We start from the raw sequence: 27575 nt of genomic DNA, 5'->3' as shown, positions 1-27575 counted from the left end.
GTTTCCAGCGGGGTTGTACCCATACACACGCCAGATGGCAACGTGTAGGGTTGCTTGCTGTGTGTGCTGTTACATCCTGTCCAAAACTTGGTCTTGTCAGTTTTATGGTGTTTGCTTTCTTTTTGCCATTCTGGTGATAGGGCATGGGTATTTGGTTTTAATTTACATTTTCCTGATGACTGTGATTTGAGGCACTTTTTCATGTTATTGACCGCTTGGAGTCTTCCATTGGGACTTGCCTCTCCAGGGTTGTCTTACTGGTTTATAGCTGTACTTCATTGATTGATTGATTGACTGATTGATTGTCTTGTTGCCTTTTCTGGGGCCGCTCCTGCAGAATATGGAGGTTCCCAGGCTAGGGGTCTAATCGGAGCTGTAGCCACCGGCCTACACCAGAGCCACAGCAACGCGGGATCCAAGCCGAGTCTGCAACCTACACCACGGCTCACGGCAACGCCAGATCCTTAACCCACTGAGCAAGGCCAGGGATCGAACCCGCAACCTCATGGTTCCTAGTTGGATTCGTTAACCACTGAGCCACAACGGGAACTCCTTTATAGGTGTACTCAGGATGGGAGTCTTTTGTGAGATGCGCGTATTGTAGCATTGTCTCCTGCACTATAGGCCTACCTTTGAATTCTCCTATTTTTTTATTTTTTATTTTTTTGCCTGCACTCGCAGCACCTGAAAGTTCCTGGGCCAGGGATCAAACCTATGCCACAGCAGCAACCTGAGCCAGTGCAGTGACAATGCCGGATCCTTAACCCGCTAAGCCCCAAGAGAACTCCCTCCTAATGTTTTTTAATTTTGCTTTCTTATCTAATAAAAGTTCTTAATGGTGATGAATTCTGCTTTATAGATTTTCTTTTATGGTTAGTGCCTTTTGTGTCCTGTTTAAAAAATTCTGTATTATCTTCTAGAAGCCTTACCAACTAGATCCATGATCCATCAGAATTCAACTTCTGTCCAGTGTGAGGTAGTGGGCAATTAATGCTTATTTATTGTGGAGATTATCCATCCCATTGAGCCTTTGAAATTAATCAGGTGACCGTATATGTTCCATCATTGATTTGTCCTCTCACTAATACCCTTTTAATTACTATAATTATGTAATAGGTCCCAGTATCTAACAGAGTAGGCTTTCCTTTGTTCTTCTTTCACATCGTTTCGGCTCTTCTAGGTCCTCTTTATTTCCATATAAATTTTAAAATCAGGAGTTCCCGTCATGGCTCAGTGGTTAATGAATCCAACTAGGAACCATGAGGCTGCAGGTTTGATCCCTGGCTTTGCTCAGTGGGTTAAGAATCCGGCGTTGCCGTGAGCTGTGGTGTAGGTTGCAGACGCGGCTCGGATCCCGCGTTGCTGTGGCTCTGGCGTAGGCTGGTGGCTACAGCTCCGACTGGACCCCTAGCCTGGGAACCTCCATATGCCGCGAGAGCAGCCCAAGAAATGGCAAAAAGCCAAAAAAAATAAACAGCTAATTTTAAAAATCAGTTTGGCAGTCACCACAACAAATCTGCTGTGGTGGTGTTTGGGATTACATTGAATCGGTTGGTCATTTTTTTACTAGGTGAAGACTTCTGGCCTCTGAGTATGGTAGGTCCTTCCATTTATTTAGATTTGCCTTAATTTTTTCATAATATTTTAGTTTTTTATGTAAAGGCCTTATGTTTCTGTCATTAAATTTATTCTAAGATATTTGTTATTTTTTGATGGTTTTACACAGGTCATCTTCTAAATGTTTCTTGTCAGTGGGATTAATTTTTATGTCTACACCTTGAATCCTGTGATTTTTCTAAATTCATTTGTTCTCATAGTTTATCCTTGGATTCTTTTGGATTTTCTTTGTTGAAAATCATGCCACCTGTGGATGAGTTTTATTTCTTTTCCATTCTTAGATCTTTTATTTAGCCTTATTGAATGACTTAGGAACTTCCGTACGATGCTGAATTGAAGTGGTTCTGGCAGGAGGCCTTGGGTGGCGCTGGTCTCTGGGAAAGCCTTCACTAATGGGGAGTCATCCGTTAAGTCTGATTTTTGCAGTAAGATATTTTTCTCTATCAGATACCTTAATTTTAAGTACCTTTTTATCAGATTAAGGGAGTTTCCTTTTATTCCTAGTTTTGTGATTTTAAAAAATCATGCAGAGTTCCCGTCATGGTGCAGCGAAATGAATCCAACTAGGAACCATGAGGTTGTGGGTTCGATCCCTGGCCTCGCTCAGTGTGTGAAGGATCCAGCGTTGTCGTGAGCTGTGGTGTAGGTTGCAGACTCAGCTTGGGTCTGATGTTGCTGTGGCTGTGGTGTAGGCCGGAAGCTGTAGCTCCCGATTAGACCCCTAGCTGGGGAACCTCCATATGGCGCAGGTGTAGCCCTAAGAAGACCGAAAAAAAAAAAACCATGAATGCATTGCATTTATTAAATGCTTTTTACCCTGTATCTCTTGACGATTGTATGTTTTCTCCTTTATGTGGTGAATAACTTTTTTTTCTAATGTTACACAAACTGACTTTGCATTCTTAGAATAATCCCAACTTGTTCTTGATATATCATCCTTTATATCTGTCATTAGATTTTGTTTGCTAAATTTTTTTTTTTAATTTTTATGTCTCTATATTTAGAGTGTAGCCTGTAATTTTCCTTTCTTATAGCGTCCTTGTCAAGTTTTGGTATCAAGATTATGCTGACCTTATAAAATGGGCTAAGGGATGTTTTTTACCTTCTGTTTTCTCAAAGGATTTCTGTAAGATTTTTCTCTGCTGGTTAAATGAACTGACCAGTACATTAAAACTCAGTACTTGCAGCAAAAAGTCAGGTTTATTGTATATTAATTTTTTAAAAATAATAAAGCCTTCATGGGAATTTTTTTTAAAGTGTACACAGACACACACACACACACACACTCCGTGTTGAATGATCCTCGAGGGGCTGTCCGAAAGTCCTTGTTTTTTTCTTGGTCGGTAATGCCTACAAATGTATTCATTAAGGGACCTAATAAAGTTGCTCTGCGGGGTGTGTGGGGGGGTTAAAAGGTTTGTTCTCCGGACGAGTTGGTGTCGTTCTTCTTTAAGTATTTGGAAGAATTCGCCAGGGAGACCATCTGGACCGGAGTGTTCTCTGTGAGTTTTTAACTTACGATGTTCTTGGAAATTTTTTTGCTGCGGTTAATTATAAAGCATGAATAGTGCAGGTTGAGGATGAATTTGGAAGGATGTAGGAACAAGAAGCTGTCGTTCTGTCGTGTAGGGACACTCAGCGTCCTGAGAAGGGGGCTGGAGATGGAGCCCCAGAAGGGGTGGGGGCAGTGGGGTTGACTCTGTGGTGTTGTCGTGGCCCCTTCGGGAATCTTTTCTCTGCCCCCCCAGCAGCTGATGTGCCAGAAGGAAAGATGTCCGCTTGACTCCTTGGGTCACGAGGCCTTCGACCGGAAGTCTCCAGTAGGACAGCAGGTGTTGTCAGTGTACAAGTCAGGACAGGGCCTCGCCGACGTGAGCCTCAGAGCCGCCTGCGGGGAGACTGCAGGGCCCCGCCCCGGCGTTTCTGATCCGTGGGTCTGGATGCGGCTCAGGAATTTGTGTTTCTAGCCGGCTCCCAGGTGATGCTGCCTGCCTCTGGTCCAGACACCCCACTTTGGGGCCCAGCACGATAGAGCATGTTCATTGGGCTCAGCTGCTCCGGGCAGGGCAGTGTCGGTTCTGTTCACCGCGTGCCTTCTTATCTCCCATCACTGATGATCTGTTTTCTTTTTAATTGCAACAATGTGTTGTTGCTCTGAAGGAATTGTAGTGTAGAAGTAAACGCCCCTTTTGCTCCTCGCTGCCTCCCTTGCCAGAGATGTCCATCTACCTACCGCGTGTCTCCAAGCAGCCTCTTTTGGTGCCGTCGCAAACATACAAACACACGGACAGACAGTTTTTTCTTTCTTAGAGGGATGATGGAGCTGATTATTAGAAAGAAGACACTTGGAATTCCCGTCGTGGCGCAGTGGTTAACGAATCCGACTAGGAACCATGAGGTTGCGGGTTCGGTCCCTGCCCTTGCTCAGTGGGTTAACGATCCGGCGTTGCCGTGAGCTGTGGTGTAGGTTGCAGACGCGGCTCGGATCCCGCGTTGCTGTGGCTGTGGCGTAGGCCGGTGCCTACAGCTCCGATTCAACCCCTAGTCTGGGAACCTCCATATGCCGGGGAGTGGCCCAAGAAATAGCAACAACAACAACAACAACAACAAAAAGACAAAAGACAGAAAAAATAAAAAAAAATTAAAAAAAAAAAAAAAAAAAAAAAAAAAAGAAGACACGGGCCGGGTGCCTGGAGGGTTGTGTTACCAGGGGCTAATTGTTGGCACATGATTGAATGGTGCCCGTTCTGAGGGTTGGCCAGCCTGAGGAATCTTCTTGTGGGTTTAGAATAGGTGGGTTTTATAGACCTTGCATTGTTAGTTAGATCTTGTCCTTCAAAAAATGTTGGCACTGGAGTTCCCGTCATAGCGAGCCCAGCTAGTATCCATGAGGACGGTGCAGGCCGGCAGCTGCAGAGCCGATTTGACCCCTAGCCTGGAACTTCACATGCCGCAGGTGCAGCCCTGAAAAGACCAAAAAAAAAAAAAAAGATAAATTAAAAACTTTTTAACGCTGTTGTAAGTCATGGAGGGAGAACCCCCTAGTGATGGTTCTGTTGCAGGATTTGGACTGAAATTTTTGTGACCGAGCTTGTGACTCACCTGAATACCGTATCGCTTACTTCTTCACAAAGCCCAGTCTGGCCCAGAGGAGACGCTCGGAGCTGTTCGATGTGATTTGCCTTGCTCCTTGGTCAGCAGTGCCCATGGGTTTTGTGGTCCTTAGCCTGTGCTGGCGTGTGTGGCTCTGAGTCTCTGCAGGTGCCGAGATGCGTAGCAGAGCCATGCTGGGGCCCTGCAACACCACTCAGCTTTGCTTCGCAGCCCTCCCTGTGACTAATTAGGAGTCAGAGCCCTGCCCGCCCCTCCCGCTGCCTTTCCAGCTGATCCGCCCCACCCTGCGTGCCTTAGCCTTCCAGCCCGTGGAGCAGAACTCCGGAGGGCGCTCCTGGTGCTCCCCTGGGACGGTGGCTCCGGCTGGCCGGCCGGGATGCTTGCAGGGGAGGGTCAGCACGCCTGTGGCTGGCCTCTCAGAGCCGGGGCTCACCGAAGATGCGATGGCCGTCTCCCCTGCGCTCCTGTTGATGGACAGGTTTGTGCCTTTCTTGCTTTTGTCATCAGAGACTTATGCAGAGCAAGGCCTTTGCCATGTTAGGTGGGTTTTAACATGATTTAACCCCGCACCTGCCGTGGGGCGGAGTTGTCTCCTTGGGTAGTCCTCAGTTTGAAATGGGTACCATCCAGCAAGGCTCTGCTCTGTGTGTTTACATCCAGGTGGTGTCTGAGGCTCACTGTCCCCACCCCCCACTGTTGTCACTGCTTTGAGGGATTAAATGTTGAGCATCAGGTGCTACTTGGGTAACAATTGCTGAAAGAGGAGGGACTTCTGGCTACATTTGTGTATGGAACCAGGGATTTTGGGCACAACGATGGATCAAAATAAAACCTTGGTGTCTTTCTTACTCGCTTCCTATTTCCCACAGGGTAAGTAGGAATTTATCACACGGGAGGTTGGCTCTGCAGGATACTGTTTTGTCATTGGGGTTTCTGTGACAGTGGAAGTGGGACTAGCCTCTTCCCCTTGCGTTTTCAGAGCAGACTCAGAGGCCCAGGGTAAGAGTTTGTGGGGGTGGGGTGTGTTAGTTTTTAGGGGGTGGCGATCTTGAAAAAAATACCTCTGAGATGGGCTTGAGAGGAATCATTGGAGACTCTTCCCTTCTCTACCTGAGCTGAGTAGCAGGAGTTATATGTCCCTTTCCTGCCTGTATAGTGGTCACTTTAATAATACCTTTCTCATAGGGTTATTTCACACATCAAATGCCTGTGCAGTGCCAGGTGCACGACCAGGTTCCTGACAGGCGATGTAGAAGGTGACGATGGTTCAGGAGATGGCAGAGACGAAACCCGTGTGGGCCAGGCAGTCCTCGGGGAGTGGAATGCTGCGTTTCCGCTTATTTCTGATTGCTGTGGAATCAGAAATTGCCACTGGTTAGTCAGTGGGACGGGAGGGAGCCCCAGCTAATTACTGAATTACAGTGTCTTGAAGGAGGAGGGCCTTAGCGACTTGTTTCTTAAGGCTCTGCGAAGTTCTGAGAGATCCCTGATGAGTGTTGGTGGCTTGAGGAACCTGCTCCACCGGGTCGGGAAGGTGACGTCCTTCCATCCCAGCTGTCCCCCACCCTCCGGGACAGCCCGACTCCAGATCTGCCAGGGAGCAGCCGTGGTCTGTGTCATTTAGCTGGGGCTGGGCAGGTTGCTGTTTTAAGTGGGCAGGAATCGTGCCCATGTAATCTTTATGAAAATTCATGAAAGCATGCCTTCAATACATTTGTCTCCCTGGATGCCAGGGAAAAACCCCTGTAAGATGAGCTTTAGAGGAATCGTTGGAGATGTTTCCCTTCTCTACCTCAGATGAATATCAAGAGCTATATGTCTCTGGAGTTCCTGTCGTGGCTCAGCGGAAACGAATTTGACTAACATCCTTGAGGACGCAAGTTCAATTCTTGGCCTCGCTCAGTGGATTAAGGATCCAGCGTTGCCGTGAGCTGTGGTGTAGGTCGCAGATGTGGCTCCGATTCGACCCCTAGCCTGGGATCTTCTATATGGGCTAAAAACAAGGCCAAAAAAAAAAGAGTTATATGTCCCTTAAAGAACGCATTTCTTAACCTCATGGAGCCTTTTTTCTGTCTGCATAATGTTCTAGATACCAGAGACACCGCAGTAAACAGAAGAGGCAATATTCAGCCTCGTGGACTTTCCAGTCTGGTGATGAGACAAGACGAGAGTAGCGAGTATCCAGGAACGTGTTTGAGGCCCCACCGAGGGCAGGTGCTGCTCTCAGCTCGCTCACGGGAGGACCCAGATCCAGTACCTTGTATAGCCTTGCCTGGCTCCCCAGGAGTCTCGACGTGAAAGGGGAGCAAAGGGCCAGCGCCTTTGTCTGGCTGGGCTTCCTGCTGCCTGTGCCAACACCAGAGCTGCGGCTGACACGGCCACTGAAGCTCGAGAGGGACTCTTTTCTGCTCAGAGGGCCTGGTGCTCGTGGTGACTCCAGCTTCTTATCCACAAGAAATAATCTTTTACAAACCTTTCAGAAGTCAGGGCCGCTCATGTTGAGCTTAAGCTCTTAGGCTAAAAATAATTACGCAGCTTTGATTTTGGATAAACTTCATCACACTATATTTGCAGGAAGTTAGGTAGCCTTAAGGCCTGGATGGAGAAACCAGCGTTTCTGTTCCTCTTGGCTCGCCTCCTGCTGGCCCGGGCTCAGCACGTCCCACGCTGGGTATACTCAGCCTCCCGATCCCAGAACTGGGCATCGAGTTTCCCTGCCCCCACTTGTTTCTGAGCAGTTCTCTGCTGTTCCTGCTGGACTCTCAGCACCTGGCTTCCCTCCGGGGGCAGTCAGGGTTCTTTAGGAGCTGCCCCTCTCTCGCTTGGCCTGTCCCCTTCCCAGCTGCATTTGGTCTCCTCACCCTTTGTCTCTTGTACCCAGTTCCCTTCCCCATAGGCAGCTCCTCTTTAGCAAATTATAAGCTGTTAGTGAACCCAACTTTTGGATGCCCAAGTTCTTAGACTCCTTCTGGGTGCCTGAGGTTATAGCTTGTTTTTGTTTTTGTTTTTTCGTTTTCGTTTTTTTTTTTTTCTTTTTGTCTTCTTCGGACTGTACCTGTGTCATATGAAGGTTCCCAGGCTAGGGGTCAAATCAGAGCTATAGACTAAAAATTGTTTTCAATTAAAAGGAGAACCCACATCCTCTGGATACTATGCCACAACCACAGGAACGTGGGATCCGAGCTACCTCTGAGACCTACACCACAGCTGATCGAGGCCAGGGATCAGACCTGTATCCTCATGGATGCTAGTCTGATTCGTTTCCGCTGAGCCATGACAGAACTCCTTAGCTTGGTTTTAATTGTGTCTTTTCACCACTGGTTAAATCTTGGGTGGTAAAACAGGTTGGGTCTGGAGACACCTCGAAATTCATTTCCTAAAAATGTAAATAGAAATTGCCTTGGGGCATGAAACCATTTCTGAAATAGGTTCCATTATCAGAAAGCAAGGAAGAATACAAAGAAAGGGTCCAGTCGGAGCTGTAGCCACTGGCCTAGACCTCAGCTGCAGCCACGCCAGATCTGAGCCTGGTCTTCAACCCACACCACAGCTCACGGCAGTGCCAGATCCTTAACCCACTGAGTGAGGCCAGGGATCGAACCTGTGTCCTCATGGATACCAGTTGGGTTTCGTTTCTGCTGAGCCATGATGGGAACTCCAGAAACCTTTTAAAAAAGTTTTTATAGGGAGTTCCCATTGTGGCTCAGTGGTTAACGAATCCGACTAGGAACCGTGAGGTTGCGGGTTCGTTTGTTTTATTCATTCTGTGGCGTGGTGTATATCCTCTGTAAGCATATAAGAATATTTTGGAAGCATTGGAAGAATCAGTAGGAAGTATCATGGCTGTTTCCCCCTAAATTTATCAGTGTTTTTCCTAAGAACAAGGGTGTTCTCTTCGGTAACCTGTAGTACAGTTATCAAGGTCAGGAATTTTTTTTTTTTTTTTTTTTTTGTCTTTTAAGGGCTGCACCTGCAGGATATGGAAGTTTCCAGACTATGGGTCGAATCGGACCTGCAGCTGCCAGCCTATACCACAGCCACAGCAATGTGGGATCCTTAACCCACTCAGCAAGGCCAGGGACTGAACCGCAGTCCTCATAGATACTAGTCAGGTTTGTTACCGCTGAGGCACGAAGGCAACTCCAAGGTCAGGAAATTTAATATTAACCCAATGTGGTTCTACTCTACAGTCTGTGTTCCAGTTGCATCATTGTCCTAATAGTCCCCGGAATACCTTTTGTTGCCCGCGGTCCAGGATGTGGTACAGGATCCACCTACTGCATCTCATCTTCAGGTCTCTTTAGTCTCCTAATTAACACAATTAATTGAACACAATTCTTCAGCCTTTGTTTGTTGACTGAAAAAAAAAAAGCACAGCCTAAAAGTTGAGAATTCTGTTTTATTTGGTGGCCTTACTGTGGACGAGTAGCTTTGAAGGCATAGCTGTGAGGGATTGTTCCAAAGAGATAAGTGAGGAGCCAGGATATATAGGAGTTTGGGCTACCCCCCCCCCCAACCCCATGAGGTTGCACATCAGAAGATACTGCCAGTCACTAAAAACAGACATGTCAAGTTAGTGATTTTAGTGCTTCTCTGTGTGCGGGAGGAGGCAAGAATCCGAACTGACTGAAATCATCCCTTTGACGTGCATCTTAACTGTCTAGGGGCAGCATCCTTTTTCCCTCCATCCTGAATCCCCTCAGAGTGCAACGGTCGGCATGGCTGCAGTGGCTGATGCCCCACTGGTGGGCAGCATTCGTTGTTTACTGAAAACGGCAGGCAGCCTTTTTTGGTAATATTCCATTGTGTACATGTACCAATTAACCAGTGACTTGTGGGAGATCCTTTAAATCATGTAGAAGTCGCATTCTTCATCCGCCTTTCACCTACCAGCGTCTGCTGATTTAATTCCTAACTCCATCAGGGAACATTCTGAGTGATTTCCTTCCTCCTCCAACTTTATATTTGTTTACTTATTTGTATCCATTTGGAATCATGGATTGTTTTTATTTGATGGGTTATAATTCCTTGTTCTCATTATTTATTTTGATGGTTACCTTGTTCCAGGTTGAGCACGGTGAGGGCCCTTTCAAGCTGCTACTGCTTTTGTTAAACTTATCCCTATGTTTCTTTGAGCACTTTTTTTTTTTAGCACACAAGATGCTTCATGCTCCTCTTCTACTTTCCAATGAGCCCTAGAAACCATTTGTCTTTAATGAATGTACCAAAACCATACATTTCAAAACATAGTTTATTTGGTGGTACCATTTGGGATTTATTTGTGTTGAGACTTTTGTTTACATGTTGTTGGGAGAGAAGACCTTGTGACTATAGCAGGAGTGGCTTTCTTTGATACATGGAGACTCTACAAATAGGTAATACAGATTTATAGATAATTTAAACGAAGTTAAAAGTTAAGTACTAAAGCAGCTGTTATCTTTTAAGCACTGACTGCATACGTGTAGTTTTAATTTGTATAACGACCCTTGTTAAACACAAGGAAACTGAGCCTTAGCGAGGGTAATACCCTGCTCAGAGACTCACAGCTAGTGAGTGATTTCAGTTTGGGGCCGACTTCAAAGCTCAGTTTTTCGAATACACTTTGTCATGCTACGATGCCTTTCTTTACTCTAACTTACAGCACTTGTACATGTAATCGTTGAATCATGAAAAGGTTATTTGTGGTGGTTCAGGGTCTGTTCACCTGCTTCATAGTTCTGTGTCTACATGAAAATCAAGTCTGAAGAATTAAAGTTGATGGTTCATCTCATTGTTCTCTCAAAGGAAAGTCTGCTTGTTTTTTGTTAGAGAGTTTCTGTAAATACCCAGGAATTCCCTAACCCTTTTATTTTCTTCCTGTAGGAATTTGCTTGCTAGAAAACAAAATGCAAGGCTCGACAAACAGAACGACTTGGGATGGAAGTTATTTGGAAAAGTACCACTCCGAGAGAATGCTCAGAAAGATTCGAAGAAAATGCAAAAGGTATACGAGCTACAAATACACAGAGAGATGCTATACAGCTTATGTTTATCAACCATGTGAAAATGACCGTTATGGAGGCTTTGAACTTGAATAACTTTAACTTGCATGCTAAGTACCTAAAATCTGTCTTCAGAATGTGGGTGACTTGAACCTTTTTCTTTTCTCAGTTTGTGATGCACCCACAGGAGAGCTTGGTTGAGAGAGCTGGGCTTTAGATGTATATACCTTGATTAAGTTTAATCAGTTTTTTTTTCAGTAAGAGTTGCAAATGTGTTTATTATCAACTTTTTATTACTGTGTTTGATATTAAAGAATCCTCCCCCTCTGATCCCAAGAGTTTCTTGGGACCCAATCCTCCCAGTGCCGGCCTGACCAAGAGGCCTCTGGCCTTTGTTGCCCGGGCTGCAGTATGAGCCGCCCACACGTCTTGGGGGAGAGGATGGGGCTCAGAGTCAGGCCAGGCCTGTGGCAGCTCATCACTTTGCGGGCTGCTTCGCTCCCCTGCAGGGAGTGAAACGAGTCCCTGGGGGCATGTGCTCATCTTCCCAGGGAGGGGCTCCAGCATCCACGCAGCAAGGCTGGGGGGGGGTGTGGCCTCGGCAGCCCGATGCTCACCACCTGCATCTTCTGCTTGGCCCCGAGGCCCAGCCACGCGGTGACCCTGCTCCAGCGAGTCTCCTGCCTGCCCTCACTTTGAATCCGTGGACGGTTGGTTGCTCAGTAGACATTCCTATGCACCAGGGCTCATGCCTGGCACTGGGGTTCGAGAAGCGGCACAGCACCCGTGCTCCAGAGCGCCTTCTAGTGAGGGAATGGTCCCAGGGTGGGCGTCGCAGGGAGCACCGCAGGCCTGCCGGGCAAGGCCGCACTGAAGACGGAGAGCAAGGGCGCGACGGAGGGTGGTAGTAACGGGGAGCGTGTGCCCAGTGACTGCCGTGCGCCAGTGTTAAGGGAGCCAGCGCTTGGTGTCTAGTTCACTTACAACTCGCAACAGCCTTAGGAAGGAGATACTCCTGCTGTGTTCATTTCACCGAAGGAGCACTGAGTCCCGGCTGAGTGGCTCGGGCAGGTGCAGCTGGTAAGCAGCAGAGCTGGCATTCAGGCCCGGGCATCCGGGGCCCGGGCCTGCTCTGCCTCTCTGCCTCTCCACAGGAAGAGTGGGCAGCTGTGGGCAGCTGGTGCCGAGGGGCTGTGTGCACGTGAGCCCAGGGCTTGGTGAGAGCGGGCTGTCCGTGGGGCCCACGAGTGGGGTGTGATGTGCTCAGAACCTGAAGGCACTGGGGTACCCCGTGGGCTTTGCTTGTGTGGGGTGACAAGATCCCCCTGGCCAGAGTGCGACTTGCTCTTGGTCTAGTCCAGGGGAGAGGAAGTGGGGTCTGACTCGGCGCTGGGGGGCTTGTGGGGCTGCAGCATATCGTGGCCCCTCTGAGTGAAATGTGCTAGATACGGGGGTGCGGTGTACAGGGCAAGGCAGCGAGCACACGCTGGGGCTCTGCTCGACAGCAAGGCGGCTTTGCGCAGATTTCATTTTTCGTACCTCGGCAAATTAAAGATGATTTGAATGTTGTCTAACGTTTCCCTGTAACAGTTATCTGGACTCGGGAGACTCAGTCAATCAGTATTGGAATTCATTTTTATAGATTATTACATTTTGAATTTGAATCACTTATCAAATATGATAAGTTTATATGCAGAGCTCAGCTATAAATTTCTTAGGAAACTCAGTAGTTAAGCTGTTATAAATTTTTAAAAGAGGGAGTTTCCGGAGTTCCCGTCGTGGCGCAGTGGTTAACGAATCCGACTAGGAACCATGAGGTTGCGGGTTCGGTCCCTGCCCTTGCTCAGTGGGTGAACGATCCGGCGTTGCCGTGAGCTGTGGTGTAGGTTGCAGACGCGGCTCGGATCCCGCGTTGCTGTGGCTCTGGCGTAGGCCGGTGGCTATGGCTCCGATTCGACCCCTAGCCTGGGAACCTCCATATGCCGCAGGGGCGGTCCAAGAAATAGCAAAAAGACAAAAAAAAAATAAAAAAAATAAAAAAAATAAAATAAAATAAAAGAGGGAGTTTCCGTCATGGCACAGTGGTTAACGAACCCAACTAGGAACCATGAGGTTGCTGGTTTGATCCCTGGCCTTGCTCAGCGTGTTAAGGACCTGGCGTTGTCGGGAGCTGTGGTGTAGGTCACAGATGTGGCTCGGATCTGGCGTTGCTGTGGCTCTGGTGTAGGCCAGCAGCTATGCCTCTGATTAGACCCCTAGCCTGGGAACCTCCATATGCCATGGGTGCAGCCCTAGAAAGAAAAAAAAAAAAAAATTTTTTTTTTAAAGAAACTCACACTTTTCAAAGAAGTAGCCACTGTTCTAAATAGATCTTCCCATGGCTCTTAGTGTCACTTGCATCACGTTTGAATTTCTTTGTTACCTTTGTTGTACCCTGTGTTTTTAAACGCAAACTTGGATTATATTCTTGAACTTAGAGGACTTTCGTGAACTGAAGTGACTAGGTCGCTAATTATGTGGTAACACAATCCTGCCAAGAAGAGGACTGTCTGGCTTCAACCATCAATAATAAAGGATGCAACTGTACCTTCCTGCGTCACAGAGTCCTGCTGTGTCCTGGTTGCTCGTGCTTTGTGTCTCTGGCCCTCTCATCTCTCACCCTGTCCTCCCACTCCCCCCACGCCAGCGAGACCTGAGAAGGATCCTGAGCCAGGGACCTGCCCCTATGAGGAGGCTCCTGGGCACCAGACTCGAGCTGGTTGCTGTCACAGATGTCTGCTCACACAGCACCCCAGCTTTAGAGGGCCCGTGTGGGGCCTGAGTGTGTAGACGTGTGATCCCAAGTGGTGGCAGTAACTCTAGATAGAGCTAAAGCCTAATTAAGATGTATAGTAAACTCTAATTCCTGCTCCAGTGAGGCCATGTGGACACGTGTTCTTAGCCTTCCCGGCGCAGCCTGGCAGGAGGTGGTTACGGCTGGTGGTTACGGCCCCCAGTTGCTCAAGTTTCTGGGAAATGGAGAATGGATTCCTTTAGATAAATTAGTATTACTGACCTCTCAGTTCTGTGACTTGTAGAATATGTATAAGACATCAGCAAATTAAGGAAAAGAAAACACTTGGAGTCTTATTGCCCCTACTGTTTGCATTTTGGTATTTTTCCATTCAGTAATTTGTCTGTGCTCTTTCTTTTGAGTATTTATTTATTTATTTATCGGTCTTTTTGTCTCTTCAGGGCCGCACCCATGGCATATGGAGGTTCCCAGGCTAGGGGTCCACTCGGAGCCAGAGCCACAGCAATGCAAGACCCGAGCCGTGTCTTCGACCTACACCGCAGCTCACAGCAACGCCAGATCCTTAACCCACTGAGTGAGGCCAGGGATCAAACCCAAGCCCTCATGGATGCTAGTTGGGTTCGTTAACCGCTGAGCTGCGACAGGAACTCCTCTTTTTATTTCGTTAAAGAAAAGGTCATTTGAAAAGTAAAGGTGAGCCTTTGTAGTTTGAATAGATGTCCGAGGGGCTCAGGGCCGCAGACACTTGCGGATGCTTTATAACAGATATTCTGGATCTTTGAGACCTAACACTATGTATGTAGACAGGACCATCTGGCGCTGTTGTCAGGGGATGAGGCTGGGCTCCGGTTGGGCGCCGAGGCAGCTCCTAGTCGTGGCAAGGAGAGGTGCAGGAAAGGAAGAGCTTGTGGGTTTCAGTGTCCCCGATAAACTCTGTCGTGGGAGCAAAGATAAGTACAGGTGTTTGGGTTTGTATAGCCTGGAATGTCTTGAATGGCCTTCTGGAATTTCAGGCCAGCTCTTAGATGTTAAAGGGAGAATCCAGAAGAAGGCAAACCCAGGGCAACTTAGAGTGATATTCATCCTCACCTCTGCGCTCGGAAAATCCCGAGTCATCACGAATGGCAGGAAGCATAAGCCTGGCTGGGCAGTGCGGGTCATTGGTGGCTGGTCCACAGGTGAAATCTACAGCAGTTTCATTTCATTTAGGAATGAAAGCTGGAGTTCCCGTTGTGGCACAGTGGTTAACGAATCCAACTAGGAACCATGAGGTTACAGCTTCGATCCCTGGCCTTGCTCAGTGGGTTAAGGATCCGGTGTTGCTGTGGGCTGTGGTGTAGGCCAGCGGCTGTAGCTCTGATTAGACCCCTAGCCTGGGAACCTCCAAATGCCACTGGTGTGGCCCTGAAAAGACAAAAGACAAAAAAGAAAGAAAGAAAAAGAAATGAAAGCTTCCTTTGTTTTTATCATCTCTTATTTCATGCCTTTGGAAATGGGTTTGAGCCAGTGTACAAACAGATCAGATGCCGGTTATGGGTCCGAAGGACTAAGCCCTCTCTAACCCGTCTCTCCCCATGAACGCAGCTGTAAAACTTGAACACAGTACATGGAGCAGCTATTGAGATGCTGACAAGGAATCTCAAACAGCTGGGTTAGGGAAGAAGACCAGAATTCAGAGTCCCACTGAATCGATTGGGTTTATCTTTTTTTCCTCCTCTGGTATCCCCCCAGCTTGATACAGGGTAATATAAATAATGGCTGAGTACATCCCAAATCTGACAAAAGATAAAAACCTACAGATCTGGTGGGTGCGGGGGCTCCGTGAACGCCAAAGACGTTGGTGCCCAGACACATCGTGGCCAAATTGCTGAAACTAAAGGCAGAGAAAGGGGGTCTTCGAAGCAGCCTGAGAAAGGGGGGACGGCCCTTTGGGTCACCGTGATTCTCTCCTCCGAAACCACGGAGGCCACCAGGAGGGGAAACAGCTCAACAGCAGAACCTTCAACCCCGATTCTATATCCAGCAAAACACCCTTTGGGAGTGAAAGTGAAATAAAGATCTTTTCAGATAAAGGAAAACTAAGAGGAGTTGTTGGCAGCAGATCTAAAAAAATGGCTAAAGGAAGTTTTCCAGACAGTAGGGACATTATTCTAGAAGGAAACTTGGAACGCTGGGCTGAGGAGCAGAAATGGCAGAGGGACACACTGGACCCTTGTTCTCCCCGTGAGTTCTTCACAGTATGTTTGGTTGAAAGCAGAAAGGTAATGTTGTGTGGTGTTTGCTGTATGTGCAGCTGTAACACATGTTACAAATAAAATCTGCGGTGGGAGACATGAGGCTCTATGTCCACTTGAGGTACTAAAATGTTGATTCTAATTAGACTGTGGAAAAGGATCTTGCAAATCTCAGATCAACCACGAAGCTATAAAAAGAGAGACTAGAAAGCAATACATTAAAAGAGAACTCCAGAAAAAGTTAAAAAAATCCAAAATCAAGGCAGGGAAGAAGAAACAGAGGAAGGAAAAACAGAAAACAAATAAGATGCGAGGCCTAAACGGGAGCACACCAATAACTTACCTTAATGTAAATGGTCTGGGGGTTCCCGTCCTGGTGCAGTGGAAGCGAATCCCATTAGGGATCATGAGGTTGTGGGTTCGATCCCTGGCCCTGCTCCGTGGGTTAAGGATCTGGCATTACTGTGAGCTGTGGTGTAGGTCACAGACGCGGCTCGGATCCCGTGTTGCTGTGGCTGTGGTGTAGGCCGGCAGCCTGGAAACCTCCAATTAGACCCCTAGCCTGGAAACCTCCATATGCCATGGGTGTGGCCCTAAAAGGACAAAAGACCAAAAAACAAACAAACAAACACAATGACCCTGGGTGTTCCTGTCGTTGCTCAGTGGTAACTGACCCTACTAGCATCCATGAGGACGTGGATTTGACCCTTGGTTTCGCTCAGTGGGTTAAGGATCTGGCGTTGCTGTGAGCTGTGGTGTGGGTTGCAGATGTGGCTTGGATCTGGTGTTGCTGTGGCTGTGTGGCAGGCCTCAGCTACAGCTCCGATTCCACCCTTATCCTGGGAACTTCCATATACCCTAAAAAGAAAAAAAAAAAAAAAAAAAAAACCCAATTATATGCTGCCTAAAAGAAATTCACTTAAACTATAAAATATGTAGTTAAAACTAAAAGATGGAGAAGATATACTACCATGGAAACACTAGTCAAAATGAAGATAGAGCAGATGTATTAATATCAGAAAAAGCAGACTTCAGAGCAAAGAAAATGACCAGGGATAAGGTGGCATGTTACCTCATGAAGACACCAGGATATGCAACATGTGTGCCCCTAACGACAGAGCCTCAAAATACATGTGCCAAGTCCGACAGATGTGAAACGAGGGGCAGGTTACAACTGGAGTGATGGCACCCCTCTTCGTAAATGAGGGAACTCTTGACAGAATTAGCCAGAACCTAGACGTGACCAGCAGTGATATTCCCAGAACACTCGAGCCTCCAGCAAGAGCACCACACCTCTCCTTTTTACATACGTGCTGTCACCAAGACAAAGCACAACCTCGATGATGAAAGAAACTAAATCGGCAAGGGTTGAAATGACACAGAACACCTCCTTGAACTGCAGTGGAATTGCGCTCAACCAACGCCGGAAAGATTATAAGGACATCTCCCCAAACTTGGAAACTAAAGAGGTAACACGATTCTAGATAAATCTTGGACAACAGGAGAGTCAGGAGGAAAAGGAGAACATATTTTGAACTGAAGTAAAGTTACAGGCTATCAAACTTTGTGGGATACAGTGCTTAGAAGGAAATTTATAGCATTAAATCAGTCACATTAGAAAAGAAAAAGGGTTTTGAATCTAATTGTTCTGCTTTAAGAAACTGTAAAAGGAGCACATAAACCCAAAGCAAGCAAAAGGAAGGAAATAGTATGAGACTAGAAGTCACTGAACTTGAAAACAGAAAAACGTAATAGTTGTGAAACCAAAAGCTGATTCGTTGAAATGACCAACAGGGAGTTCCCCTTGTGGCGCAGCAGAAACGAGTCCGACTAAGAACCATGGGGTTGCGGGTTCAATCCCTGGCCTCACTCAGTGGGTTAAGGATCTGGCGTTGCCATGAGCTGTGATGTAGGTCGCAGACATGGCTTGTATCTGGTGTTGCTGTGGCTGTGGTGTAGACCAGCAGCCTGGAAACCCCCAATTAGACCCCTAGCCTGGAAACCTCCATGTGTTGCGGGTGCGGCCCTAGAAAAGGACAAAAAGACAGGGAAAAAAAGAGAGAGAGAGAAGAAAAAAGAAGTGACCAACAGAATCAAACTCTTAACAAAACGGACTGAAACAGAGGAGAACCAATTATGAAGAAGAAGAATGAAAAAAGAAGACACTACAGATGCTGTAGAAATTAAAAGGATAATAGGAGAATGTTATTAAAAACCCTGCATGTGTAACTCTGATAACCTAGAAGAAATGGTTCTTTTCCTTGAACATCCCAAATCACTAAAACTTATCCAGGATGTAGTAGACAACCCAGATTGTCCTGTAATTAGTAATGAAATAGAAATTGTAGCTAAAAACCTTCCAGAAAAAGAAATCTGCAGGCCCAGAGGCGGTTTCATTGTTCGGTTCTACCAAAAAGTTAAATGACACCATTTTTAGAAGAGAAAGGAATGACTCATTTCATGAGGCTGGTGTTAGCCTGATGCCAAAACCACGAAAGTACAGTACAAAGAAGGCAAACTGGAGACCTGTATTCCCTCACAAAATCCTCAACGCAATAGTAGCAAATTGAACTCAGCTACACACACACACACACACACACACACACACACACACACACACACACACACACACACACATTTTTTTTTAAGGGTAGTATACCATGACTATGTGGCATCTATCCCAGGAATCCAAAGCAGGTTTAGTATTTGAGCATCAATCAGTGTACGCCACCATATTAACAAGCTTGGGCAAATCTCGGGGGTATTATCTGACTGTAGGAATCCTGTCTCAAAAGGTTACATCCTGTATGATTTTATTTATACGACATACTTGAGAAGATAACGCTGCCGTGCCCGGCGTGGCTACTAAGGTCTTGGGGATGATGGAACCGTCCTGTGTCTGGATCATGAGGGTCGTGGCTGCAAGACCGTTTGTGTTAATAGCCACAGACGCGCATGCACCAAAAGAGCTAAGTGCGTGTTAAATGAAAACATAAAGCTGACATGAACAAATGACTCAGTCAGTCAGTCGGGGCCCCCCTGTTTTTTAGGGCTTCACCCATCAGCAGGTGGAAGTTCCCAGGTTAGGGGTTAAATAGGGGCTGCAGCTGCCGGCCCAACCACAGCCACAGCCACACCAGATCTAAGCCATGCCTGCGACCTACACCACAGCTAGGGCAACGCCGGATCCTTAACCCACTGAGTGGGGCCACGGATCGAACCAGCATCCTCATGGATACTAGTCAGGTTCCTTACACTGAGCCACAGCGGAAACTCCAGTTAGGGTACTTTTGACCCAGCATTTAGACTTCTAGGAATTTATCTTACAGGTGAATTAGTGTGTAGGTAAATGATGGTTTTCTAAAGGTATCAATTGCAAAATACTGGAAGACTACAAAAAAGATTGATTATAAAAGATTGTGAGCTAGCTAAGTGCCTGGCAGTAGAGAATTGATTAAAGCCCTCTGTAAAATTCAGTGCCTACCTTAAAAAAGCAAGATGAATAACCCTCTATATTAGTGTGCTCTGTGTGCATAAAGATACAAGCATTTGCTTGCGAGTGCAGATCCGGCGTCAGGAAAGGCGCCTATGAACCTGGTAATCATAACGTTGCCTCGGAGGGAGAGACGAGTGAACTGGAGAAAAGGGAGACTTTCACTGTGTACCTTCTGAGTTTTGTTTTGTGTGCAGGTCTATTCCAAAAAAAGTTTTTTAAAAAATGTGCAAAATGATAGAGAAAAAAAAATGTTGAAAAATTTGGGCAAAGGACAAAAAAAAAAAAAAAAAAAAAAAACCCTGAGCCTAAGGGATACCTCAAAGCACAGCTCACAAGTTTCCATGCAGCTGCAAGAGGCACCCTTCAGATTTGACACTGAGCTTCCTAGTGGCTAGAGCAGAGAGGGAAACTACCCAGCAGCTGATGATCCAGAGTAAAGTGGAGTCTCTTTTGGAAGTTTTGGCTTGTTGAGGTGGTTGGCACATCTGTATGCAATCAGGACCTTTTGCTTGAGGGTGAGTCTCTCGGGAGACTGTTTCGTGAAACGTCTAGTCCCTACTCATTTTGGATTTCAGAGAGGCAGCAGGTTAATGACAATTCACATTTCCACATGTTCCCTTTCTGGAAGCGAAAGAAAAGGGGAACAGAGGAGAAAGGCGAGTGGCAGTGCGGTCATTTTAATTTGAACTTTGTTTTCATTCTATGGGTGGCTTGTGTCCTGCTGTTGCTGTGGTTACGGCTCATTTATGCGAGGAGTGTAACCCTCTCACCCCAGTTGCCTGTAGCGATATGAACGGAAAGTCCCGTGCACAGCGCTTCCTCGGGTTTGCTGCTTTTCCCAGCGTGGCAGGGCTGCGCTTCGCCGGCAGCCTGCGGGCAGCATTCAGCGCGCGCCCGCTGTCTTCCTGGCGTGGTCCCCGCAGAGACACAGGACTGCGACAACAGGACATGCACACAGCTTCCCTGGGGCCTCTCACAGCCGCCGGGGCCGGGGTCCCAGGCTCGGGAAAGCAGGGGGCTGGGGAGGAACGCTCGCGGTGGCTCAGAGCACCCTGTCTGGGTCTTCACGCTGTCACGCACAGTCACTCGGGTGACTAGGCCGATGACCTGACGTCGCTACCCTGAACTTGGTCCCCTCCTCTGCAGAGATAACGCGCACCTTGCCTGTGCTCGTGGGGGGTCGGGAGGGGAGGTGTGGGTGTTCTGGGCGCTCGATCCGTGTCCGGTGGGAGCTCAGTAAAGCTCAGAGGTGTCTCTCAGGCTGGTCCCCTTATGGCCACACCTTTAAAGCTTTGCTGCTGCGGTGGCCTGGTTAGTGTATTTAGGAGATTGCTGTTGGCAAAATCAGCCTTGGGTTCCATTTGAAGTGGCTTAAAAATATTTTTTTTTTTCAAATTCTAAAAATAGTTCATGGAAGCATATCTATGAGATACCCCAGATGGGCGTTCCCATTGCGGCTCAGTGGTTAACGAATCCAACTAGGAACCGTGAGGTTTTAGGTTCAATCCCTGGCCTGGCTCAGTGGGTTAAGGATCCAGCGTTGCCGTGAGCTGCGGTGTAGGTCGCAGGCGCAGCTCAGATCCCGCGTTGCTGTGGCTCTGGCGTAGGCCAGCAGCCACAGCTCTGATTCGACCCCTACCCTGGGAACCTCCATATGCCGCAAGGGAGTGGCCCTAGAAAAGGCAAAAAGACCAAAAAAAAAAAAAAAAAAAAGAGATACCCCAGTGATAGAGGTAGGCAGAGGAAGCCCTCTTCACCCACAGCCTTTCCAGGTGGGAGCCTCTGACAGTTCAGTGCCTGCCCCCGGGCCTTTCTCAGCAGCTTCCGTTGGTTTCTTGCCCTTGCATGTTTGAGGTCCAGCTGTGCAGCGCCTCTGCTTGCACGCCATAGGTACTGGCAACCTGCCTGACCCTGACCTTGAAGATGCTGTGGCCAGGACGATTCAGAGGGGACCACCCATGCTCTGAGTCCAGTTTCTGACTGTAGGCTCAGGCGAGAGCATCTGCAGTTAGGTGGCCCATCGAATAACCTGGCCCGGAAAAGTGTGTTCATGGAAGCAGCTGAATTGGGGCAGCTTCCAAGGAAGACCTGGCCAGGGAGCCTGGGGAGGGGGCCCTCAGGAGCTTTCAAATGCTTCTTCTCCGAGCAATTTAATGTGCCGATAGGAAGATGCTGACGGCCAACGAAAACCGCTTCTTTCGCCTTGACCTAATACCTGATGGAAGACTGAGATTTCCAGGTATTTTATAATCTCGAGTCATGGGCAGATCCGCAGGGGGCCACTTCCTGGGCCTTCTTCAGGACTCAGCAGGCCCAGGCCCGGCTGGCTCCTCGTCGTCGTCGTCGTCGTCGTCGTCTCGTGGGCTGCAGTGCGTGCTGCGGGCCCTCCTGACGACACAGACTCAGCAAGTGCCCGGGCAGGACTTGGAGAGACCTGAGATTTGAGGAGAGTCAGGCTGTTAACTGTACTTTCCTTTAAGTTACTCATGGAAGCTGACCTCACAACACTCCCGAAGCAACATCTTGTCGGCCTGAGTAAGCACTTCGGGTGGAGCCTCCTCTTTGACGCCAGAAACTCCATGGTATCCCTGGATTAACAGGCACGTGTTTTTGTTCCTGGGCCTCATGCCTGTGTCTGAGAGCTCACGGGGCCCTAGGGCCAGGAAGGGAACACAATTCTGGGAAACTGACATCTCAGTTCAGAGGCAGTGCCTCAGGGGAGGTGATGGATGGGGCTCTGGAGCCAGGAGCCTGGGTTTAGACACCCCGCCCCCGCCACTGGCCATCGAGGACTTACAGGTGCTCAGGCGAGTCTTTGTTGCTGTATCTGGGGGAAAACGCGGCAGGGCATGCTGAGTGCTATACCGTTTCCTGTTGCTTCTGCAATCCGCTGCCACAAACTTGGTGGTTTAAAACAATGCAGATTTACTCTCCTGTAGTTTGGGGGTCAGAAGTCTGAAATGAGTCTTCCAGACTAAAATCAGAGTGCTGGCAGAGCTGTCTTCTGAGAGGCTCCAAGAGAGAACCTGTTCTTTCTCTTCCAGTTTCTAAAAGCTGCGGGCATTCCTTGGCTTGGGCTGCCTCACTCCAGTTTCTGCTTCCATCAGAATATTGCCTTCCCCTCCTACAGTCACATCTCCCTCTGCTTTTAAGGACCCTTTTGGTTATATGGGGCCCACCAGATAATCTAGGATAATCTCCCCTGCTCAGGGTCCATAACGTTAATCAGGTCTGCAGCGTCTCCTCTGCTGTATGAGGCACTAGCCCCGGTGCCAGGGACTGAGCCATGGGCGTGTTGGCGGGCCGTCGTTCAGCCTAGCACAGTGCTTATCTCGTGGGGTTGTTAGGGCTGATGAGACTCACCGGGTTAGCTCAGATGCTCACTCTTCCATGGTGTCTTCCAAGAAGTTTTCCCTGGAGTTCTCCTGTGGTGCAAGGGGTTAAGGCTCCTGCGCTGTCACTCTAGCAGCTTGGGTTGTTGCCATGGTGCGGGTTTGATCCTTGGCCCGGGAACTTCCCCACTGCCAGGGGCATGGCCGAAAAAAAAAAGAGAGGAAAAAAGAAAATATCCCTGCTCATTCTGTGGGAAGGAGCCGCCACCGCCACCCATCGGCTGTCCCTCTGTCACAGGACTCTCGGGACTTTCTGCTCAGAACTTTTCTCCATCTTAAATTTTTGCCCACTTGTTTGCTTGTTTATTGCCTGCCTCTCAGCCCTCTTGGAACACACACTGAGGAGACCTGGGAGCAGACCTTGTGTGCTTCTCTGTCGCTTCATCTCCGGGGTCAGAACGGTTTCTGGCTTTAGTGGAGTGTTAACACGTGTGTGTTAAATGGATGAATGACTGTTAAGAATGTCAGAATTTCACAATGTACCACTCTGTAGACTTTCTTCTCATCTCTCTGACGACGTAAGCATTTCCCAGGTCATTAAATATTCGTCTGCGACCTCACTTCTGCTCACTAAAGGCCTTTGTGTAGCTGCGTCATGATTTACCTGACCGTCTCCTAGGTTGGCACTGAAGCGGTCCCTGCAGTCACCTTTTGATTCTGCGACGCCCCGGGGTCTGTAGCAAGGCCGAGTTTGTCCGCCTGTCTGTTAGGCTGCTGCCTCAGACAAACCAGTCAGTTCTACCTCCTGGACCTAAAAGGGTGAAGACAGCCGTGTTGCAGATGAATCGCATAAGCGAATGAATCCAGCGAACTGATGGAGATACAGAAGCTGGGAGGGGCGCTGGTTAACTCAGAAACTTGAGGAAGACTTCTTAACAGGTGAATTAAGACAGAAGTCCAACCTGGAGTTCCTGCTGTGGGGCAGCAGGTTAAAGAATCAGCACTTTCACACAGTGGCTGGGGTTGCTGGTGTGACACGGGTTCCATCCCTGGCCCGGGAACTTCCACATGCTGCAGGCGCTGCCAAGAAAAAAAAAAAAAAAAACGAAATCTAATGCAATAGTGAGATAGATAAAAGGCTCTATTTCCTTCTTATTTTTGCTTTAAGTTATCACATGGTATAATATATAGTTAGAACTTTATAAACGGTAGGTACTCCGTTCTAAAATGTGTGATGGAAACTATTGTTAAAGTGACTTGCAGGTTACAGCCTGCCAGAAGAGCTGAGCAGTGTGTTTGGGGAAGCACATCTTGCTGCCTGTTTAACACATCCTGAACACATCTCTCTCCTGTTCAAAGTCAGCGAGCCTGTGGGTTCAGGTTGGCTGCCCTCCGAAGTATGTGCGGCACTGGGTGTGGGTGGGAGGCGTGGAGAGGCGGAGAGCCCATGCCTCTCTGCGAGAATGGAGCTGGCTCTCTTCCGGTTGCAGGGATTATTTCCAGAAAGTCACCAGTCACTCCTCAGGCTGGGTCAGCTGCTCTGGGGGCTCCTGGAACCTTGAGTTTTTTTTCTGTCCTAGGACTGAGCACCCAGGTAGCGTGGTAGTTGTCTGTTTGCTGGCCTGTGAGCCACTGAGAGCAGGCAGCCTGTTCATCTTGGTTCCTAGGACCAAGCACCTTAAGTGCTTGTTGGCTGGATGGAAAAAGGATGGATCCCACAGATGCTGAGGGTCTTGTCTCTGCTGTGTACTTCGTTGGCCCTCAGTGGTGAAAAGGCTACAGCAAGTCCCCGCCCTCAGAGGTTTCGTAGTCTCTTGAGGGAAATAAATACTAATCAGAGAGTCACGTAATTACAAGTTGTGATTAAGTGCTATGAGAAAACAGAACAGGATGCTAGGAGAGGGATGAACAGGGCCCTGCTGTAGTCTACATGGCAGGGCAGGGAGTGTTTCCGTGGGGACAGGTGTTTAAGTTGATTTGTCACCAGTTTATTCCCCTTGTGAAGACAAATTTCAAACCTACAGAAGCATTCAAGGAGTAATTTTTTTTTTTTTTGTCTTTTTTTTTGTCTTTTCTAGGGCCACACCTGCGGCACATGGAGGTTCCCAGGCTAGGGGTCGAATCGGGTCTGTAGCCGCTGGCCTACACCACAGCCACAGCAACGCCAGATCCCAGCTATGTCTGCAACCTACACCACAGCTCACGGCAATGCCGGATCCTTCACCCGCTGAGCAAGGCCAGGGAATCCAACCCGCAACCTCATGGTTCCTAGTCAGATTCGTTAACCACTGAGCCACGACCGCAACTCCTCAGGGAGTAATTGAATGATGAACAGCCAGATATGCTCCACTTGCATTGAAGAGTTGTTAACATTCTGCCATATTCACTTTGTCATGTCTTTCTAGGACGTTTTAAAAAAAATTTGAAAGTAAGTTGCAGATATCATGATGTCTTACCCATAAATACACCAGCATGCAGCTCTCTACACAATCATGGAGGTGTTATCACACACTTAAGAAAATTATCGTCATCCCATGATAGCATCCGACCATGACCGTGTCCGTAACCAGATCGTGCTCTGCTCTCCCTGGCTGCACCAAACTGTTCTTTGGAATCGGCAGCCAGTCGGGTTTGTGTATGGCCCTCAGTTATTTGTCCCTTTCTTCTCTTAATAGAAAGGTTATTCTACCACCCTCTTGTGACATTTCCCTTTTTAAAAAAAATGACTGTGGATTAAAGATTCATTTGGGCAGTGAGATCCTGCTGTACAGCACTGGGATCTGTATCTAGTCCCTTGTGATGGAGCATGGTGGCGGAGAATGTGAGAAGAATGTGTGTATATATGTGTGTGTGTATGTATGTGCGTGTGTGTTTGTGACTGGATCACTTTGCTGTACAGCAGAAGATTGACAGAACATTGTAAACCAACTATAGTGGAAAAAATAAAAATCTTAAAAAAAAAGGAAGATTCATGCATTGAGATACGCTGAATCAGTCAGATGGTAAAATTGATTCCAAAGGCATTTGAGGAAGTGGGTATTTATAGGCACAAAACCAAAGAAGAATTAGAATAAGAGTGCTAGGTTAAACTTACACAAACTGATGGGGATTAGAAAACAATCTTTTGAGTTATCATTTCTGTTGGACATGAATCCACAAGCTAATATGTCACGTTACAGATTCTGCACTCTAACCGGTATTAGCACAGGTACTTCTAGAGAATGAAATAAACCAAGCAATAAAGTGAAAAGCCACCCCTCCTCCATGCTTTTGTCTTATTTCCACATTTTGAATAATTTTTCCTCAACAGGGCTTTCCGTAATCCTTCCAGCCAGAAACAGTCTCTCCCTTTTTATCCTATTACTTAAAAAAAAAAAAAAGGCTTTATTGAGGTATAATTATCATACTGTAAAATTCACTCATTCTACATGTTCATGATTTTTAATAAACCTGCGCCGTTATGCAACTATCACAATCCAGTTTTAGAATATTTTCATCACACGGAAAAGTTCTCTGGTGCCTGTGGGCAGTGGATCTCTGCTCCTGCCCAGCTCCAGGCAAACCTTAATTTGCTTTCTCTCTAGAGGTTTGTTTTAAGATACATTTCGTATAAATGGAATCGTGCACATTACCTTTTGCCTGGCATCTTTCACTCAGCCCAGTGCTCCTGAGGCTCCCCATGTGGCGTCCATGTGGTCGCGTGTATCAGGGCCCCTCGGTATTGCTGCGTCAGTGCTATTTACCCAGTCCTTCCTTAATGGATCTGGGGATTGTTTTTGGTGTTGGGCTGTTATGTATAATGCTGCTGTGAACATTTGCATGCATGTCTTTTTGTGGATGCATTTTTTATTTCTCTTGGGTCGGTTCCCTGGAGTGTGGTAGGTGTATATGGAACTATATAAGAAGCTGCCAGATTCTTCTCCCAAATGGCTGCGACTACCAATGACTTATGAAAATTCCAGATTCTCCACATATTCGTCATCCCTTGTCATTGTCTGTCTTCTTTATTACAGCTTCGTGGACACTGTAGGCTTCTTCTGAGTGAAGACGTTTCTGGTGTCAAGTTGGTAATGGTGTTACCCAGAAAGTCAGCTGGGCAAAGCCTGGTACTCCTAGTCTGGGAACTGAAGGAGAGTCTGTGTTGTCTTAGACCCAGTTTGTTCAGCCCTTGGCCGTTGGACCCCGGGGCTGACCAGAAATAACTGTGACCTTATGCGGATTTTAAAGACTTAAAACATTGAGGTATAATCTACCAGCAGTGGAATGCTCTCTCCTAAAGTCTGCTGTTCAGTTAGTTTTGTTGATGCTTATCTAGACAATATTTCTGTCGCACCCCCCCCAACAGTCTCTAATGCCCCTTCCCAGCCAAGTCCCTAGAAGCAAGGACTAGTCAAACTTCTCCCTTTATGTGTTTTTGTGTGCACCCTGACGTTTTGCTTGAACCGTTCTTGTGGAAAACATCTGAACCGTAGTCGAGTAAAATTGCTTCTAACCACTACCCAAAGGTTACTAGTGTTACTGTTTTTATATTCCTTCGGGCACGGTACAAGTCTCATTGTTTTTGAAAGCTTGCAAAGCAGAGCTTTGGCGTTCGTTGCTTGGGGTTTCGCTGCTTCCTTTTCGGAAGGTCCGATTTCCAGCGTGGCACTTGTGAGCGGAGGACGCAGCGTAACTTGCTTAGTGTGAGCATCAGGCCGGCGGGTCTGTGACGGCGTGGACATCCCGCGCCTGAACTCTGCGCCCGCCTGCGCGGGCACGTCCTGCGTCCTTAGGGTGCGTGTGACCTTCCCCACCCGGCGGGCCCTGGAGGGACCCCCGCGGGACTCGGGTCCTCCCCAGCCCCGCCCCCGGCCCGCCCCCGGCGCCCCCGGTCCCTGCGAGCCAGGCCTGACGCGCCGAAACCGAGCCGCGGATCGGCGGCGCCGCATCTGCGCGCGATTGAGCGGCCTGCCGCCTCCGCCCGCCCTCCGGAGCCGCCGCCCGAGGTCCCGCCGCGGAGCCCGGCTC

General features: G+C 47.9%; 1 protein-coding gene across 1 annotated transcript in view; it reads left to right on the top strand.

The window, feature by feature from the left end:
- TBC1D14 (TBC1 domain family member 14) overlaps window positions 1-27575 on the top strand; it is an 85470-nt gene that overhangs the window by 17022 nt on the left and 40873 nt on the right. Inside the window, 1 exon segment of the mRNA XM_021100966.1 lies at window positions 10594-10714. Within this exon segment, the coding sequence (XP_020956625.1) occupies window positions 10594-10714 (121 nt within the window).

The sequence above is a fragment of the Sus scrofa genome, chromosome 8 (genome assembly GCF_000003025.6).
Source record: "Sus scrofa isolate TJ Tabasco breed Duroc chromosome 8, Sscrofa11.1, whole genome shotgun sequence".
Classification (NCBI taxonomy): Eukaryota; Metazoa; Chordata; class Mammalia; order Artiodactyla; family Suidae; genus Sus; species Sus scrofa.
This window is presented reverse-complemented; position numbering and strand designations above follow the sequence as displayed.